The sequence below is a fragment of the Marmota marmota genome, unplaced genomic scaffold, assembly GCF_001458135.2.
Source record: "Marmota marmota marmota unplaced genomic scaffold, marMar, whole genome shotgun sequence".
Lineage (NCBI taxonomy): Eukaryota > Metazoa > Chordata > Mammalia > Rodentia > Sciuridae > Marmota > Marmota marmota.
This window is the reverse complement of record NW_025999895.1, coordinates 2,451,404-2,455,881: the sequence shown is the minus strand read 5'-3', so window position 1 is coordinate 2,455,881 and position 4,478 is coordinate 2,451,404. Positions and strand designations below refer to the sequence as shown.

Below are 4,478 nucleotides of genomic sequence, written 5' to 3'. Positions count from 1 at the left end.
TGGCGGTGATGGTGGTGGTGGTGGTGATGGTGGCTGGTGGGTGGGTGGGTGCCGTACTTCGGGTCGTGTCCCAGGTGAGCAGGTCCGGCTTGGTGGTGAGCTGCAGGGGCTGCTCTCCAAAGGCTTCCTTGGTTGGGGAGAGCTTGCGGGAGCTGGCGTCCTGGGGCTGCGGGTCCCCAGGCCCTGGTGCCTCCTCTTCCCTCCTCTTGAAGGACACGTCCGCCTTCTTTTCCTCGGCACCACTGGTTGACTTTTTAAAAGTCCTGTCGGCCGGGGGGTGGCGCTCCTCGGTGGCACGCTTCTTGTGACTAGGGGAGCGGGCTTCGCTCTCTGCTGCCTCGCCAGACTTGATCTTCACCGCCTGCATGCCATTCTCCATGTACTTGCTCATGACGATCACAATGCGACCGTTCTTGTTCTTGTTCTTGACGATCTTCATCTTGCCCCCAATCCCATTGCCTGTCACTGCTTCTTTGGGAGCCGGTGTCATCCCGTTGGGAGGGCCCTTCTCAGAGCCTTTGCCTGGAGCCCCAGCCGCTCCGGCCAGGGGCTTCACTGCCCCTAGGTAGCTCTTGGCTGATGCGCTGTGGGCCCACTTGTCCGGTGGGTGGCTCTTGGCACCCAGGTCTGGGCAGGTGGGACTCGGCGCCTCCTTGTGGCCACCCTGGTACTGCAGGTCATACATCTTGGGGTCCGGCTGGTAGGGGTGGTGCTTCTTGCTATTGAGCTGATAGTAATACTTTCCACTCTTGCCTGGTGGCGGGGGCTTGCCTGCCCGTTCCTTGCTGTGAGGCTGGTACTGGTGGTGCTTCTTGCTGTTGAGCTCGTACTGGTGCCCCTGGCCCTTTCCTGGCGTGCCCAACTCCAGCTTGGTGCGGTTATCAGCAGAAGAGTCCTGGAGCCCAGTCAGGACATTGGAGCGACGGGCAAAGGTAGGTACCTGAGGGGGAAGCGAGAGGAGGGAGATGGTACACCCCAGGCTAACCAAGAGCATCAGTAGTGCCCCAAATCCCACAGTCCGCAGCTGTGTCATAGGGGCTGGGGCACAGGAGGTCAAGGACAGAGGAAGTGCAATTTGGGTGCTCCTGCGGAATCCCCCCACCCTCCTGGCCTGAAGGCAGCTCCCATATACGTCTTGGGAAGAGGGTGGGGCTAGCAGCGAGTGTTTACCTGCACCACCAGTGGCTTGGGCTTTGGCCCTCTCTTGCGATATCCCATCAGTTGCTCCTGCCGTTCCCTGGGGAGGGAATGGAGAGCCGCAGGATCAGCCTCAGGGTCACCTCCCCCAATCTTCAGTGACGCCCACCCTCCTGCCTTGCGACCATCCGGTAGGCAGTGAACAGCGGATGCATAGAGGATAAAGAGTTCGAAACAGAAGACCACCTCTGCAGCTGGCTGGGCACCTCCATCAGCAGCAACCCCTTTAGGTCGGGTCCTTGGTAAAGAGCTTCCCCATCTGAAATCTCTAAACCATCACCCCCAGTCTCTGTGAAGGGGGTTGGGTTGTTAGCACTGGGACTCAGCCTCAGGCCGGTGGCTCTGAGTAAAGTGGAGTGGGCGCAGAGATCCAGAGATTGTGAACAGCCCAAACGAGGTGTGTGCCGACCTCGGCAGAAGCAGGGGATGCTAACAGCCTCATTAAGATTCAGATAACGAGAGCTGCCGGCAGAAGGGAGGACTCATTTTCTTAAAGGCCAGGCACTAAACAGGGGGAGGGGCTGCGCCCTTGTTTACACAGCGGCAAATGAGCCAATTAGGGGCTGGGGGCGGGGGACGGCCGAAGAGGCCAGGGTCTGGCCAGGTTCTCAGCCACCTGGTGAACAAGCCGGGCACCGCCCCCGATGAGCCAGTGGGCGGGGCAGGGGCGGGGCAGAGAAGTACAGCCTCTCGTTGGAGCCGGATCCTCGCTGCATCGATTCCCAATTATTAATAAAGCCCATGGGTGGTGGCACGAGTCACAGTCGCCAGGTTTCTACTTTCAGGCAGGCCAAAGCGAGACCCGCTTGCGAGCAAACGTCCCAGGCACTGCCCAGCCCTTTGAGGGAAAGGAGTGCACTCCTCTACAGTTCTGCCCAAGTTATAGCCCATTACCAGGCCAGACAACCGTTCTCCAGTGACCCTAGTTAATCACTCCCACCTCACTGCCCGTGGGCTAACCCAGTGGAGTTCTGCCATGCCCTGGGGCCGGGGCAGGGGCCTGACTCTGATGTTGCGTGGCATTGCAACAGCCTGCGTTTTAATTCTTCAGGGACCCATTATGCAACATGGCATCAGCCGCTGACATGGTTACAGGGTGGTGAACTCCCAGGTGGAGTCGGGGCAGGATCCCTGCCCGGCGCCCCCCTGTGTCGCGGGAGAGCAACTTCCCTGCTGGTGGCCTGCTCAAAGGGTCTAGAGTTTACAGTTTTAGCGCCAAATACACCACAGGAAATAATGCAAAATAAAAGGGGAGGAGGGATGGAAGGCAGCAGGCTTCTGAGGTTCCTGCTGCTCCTCCCCTCCGAGCCCTTCCCCCTATCCTCCCCAAACAGAACCACAGCCACTGGCAGTGAATCCAGCTGCAGCAGCTGCAAAGTGACAAGCATCTGTGGGCAGAAGAATGAGCCCCCCCCCCGCCCCCAAGAGGACACCTCTCCACCACCATCGGAGTCCACCCCATGCCCTTGGGCCAACCTCCTCTGCCCTGATGAGGCACCCTGCCCCACCAAAGAGACTGGTAGGGGATGTGAAGGGAACAGAGCTCCAGTCAACACTGCCATCCCCAGATGGGGTGAAACGGGGTGAGGGGAGGTTTCAGGCCTTGCCAACTTTTCTCCAGCCACCAACAGGTTAAGTTCAGTTCCATGACGTCCAGGCAGTTTCACAATGCCAGCTCCTTTGGAGCTGCCCCCGGAGGTGCCAGTGCCAAGCGGCCAGTGGTTGCAGGAAAGCAACACCTAGGCTCTGGGGGTGGAGCTCCAAGGTTGCCGCCAGAGAAGGGCCACAGGAGTTCTCCAGGTCAGTTGCAGGGCTACCCACAGACACTTTTCTTGCAGTTCCCCAAAACACATGCCTCGCCTTCCCCAGTCCTGCCCTGCCCCCACTCCCAAGCTGCAGCAACCGCCAAGGACATTGGTTAGAAGAGCCGAGGCCACAGCCTTGCCAGTCCAGACCCGTTGTGGGGTGGGTTCCCCCTTTTCCTCTTTCCCATGCTGGCATGGCCCACTTTCCTATTCCCATATACGGTCATGGAGGCAGGCAGTGGTAGCTTGGGGGACGCTCACCTGTTCTGGAAGGCAATCAGCAGCCGGGGATCCAGGATGTTCTCCTCCGGTTCCCACGTGTTATATCTTGCAAGGGAAAAGGGAGGGGGACATGGCTTTAAAAAAAAAAAAAAAAAAAACCGAGCCAGCTTTGCAGCCTCCAGGTGGGGAATGACATAAGGCCCTACTCTGTCTTCATGAACCAAAAGCTATTTAGCTGTGGATGTGGAAGATAGATTTCTTCAGGCCTGACAAGATCCCTGATACACTGCCCCCTCCCAAGTCAAAATAAACACACAAGGGCAGGAAGAAAAGGGAGGGGTAAGGAAAATGAAACTAGCAGTTTATTTTGCAGTTGTCAAGAATTTTAAGCATGTTACTGCAGACATGTTCCAAAGCCACTTTGCTCACCAGGAACCCTGTGCAAAGCAGCCGAAATGCAAAGTCGCAAGTCCCCCTCCTCTTCTCCCCAGCCCCGAGTTTTCGAGAGGGCTTCAGCCCTTCTGCATTTGACCCCTAATCCGATAACCGCCAGCCCAGAGGTCCCCCACATCCCCTCGCGGCCCTGGAGCTCGCTGTCACGGGCAGGCAAACCCCAAATACTCTGCAACACAAAAATATGCCTCTGTGTGTGTGTGTGTGTGTGTGTGCGTGCGCGCGCGTGTGGCTGCGCGTGTCTCCATCCGGTGCCTTCGCATTTCAAATTAAAGAAAAAAATTCCCCACCAAAAGCTCTGCAGTGACAGTTCCCAACATTTTCTGCCTTTTTTCTTCCCTTCCCTGCACCACTAGGAGCGAGGAGGCACACAATTGCATTTTCGTTGCTTTTAATTTTTTTTTTTTTTTTTTGGTTTTGCAATATGGAGCCGTTCGGTGGAGGGAAAGGGGAAAGGAGCCATTTTCTGCTGCACATCAGTCAGTGCCTGCGCCCTCCCTCCCTCCGCCGGCCTCCCCGGCTCGGCCCCGCGTCTCTCCAGCTCCTCCGGCTCCTTTTAGTGCATAAATTAGTGATGGCATTTCCCGGAGAGCGGAGCACAACACAGGGCGCCGGGCTCGGGCTCGGCTCGGCTTCCCAGTGCCTGCCACCGACTTCCCCACCCCCTCCTCCTCCACCCCACCTCCACCCCGCCTCCCGTCCGCTCCCCCACCACCCCACCAGCTCGGCGGGTCCGGCAGCCCGGCGCCCCGCGCCTCGACACCCCGGCCCCCGCCCCCGCCCCCGCCGCTACTTACTTGG

General features: G+C 58.5%; 1 protein-coding gene across 1 annotated transcript in view; it reads right to left on the bottom strand.

Annotated features, from left to right (window-relative positions):
• The window catches only part of Cbx4 (chromobox 4), a 7,399-nt gene extending 3,105 nt beyond the window's left edge, over positions 1-4,294 (bottom strand). The window contains exons 1-3 of the mRNA XM_048796623.1: positions 3,264-4,294; positions 1,171-1,237; positions 5-940 (exon numbers count right to left, since the gene is read on the bottom strand). Of these exons, the coding sequence (XP_048652580.1) occupies positions 5-940; positions 1,171-1,218 (984 nt within the window). The 5' untranslated portion in view covers positions 1,219-1,237; positions 3,264-4,294. The remainder of the gene's footprint in view (positions 1-4; positions 941-1,170; positions 1,238-3,263) is intronic.
• Between the last annotated feature and the right edge of the window lie 184 nt (positions 4,295-4,478).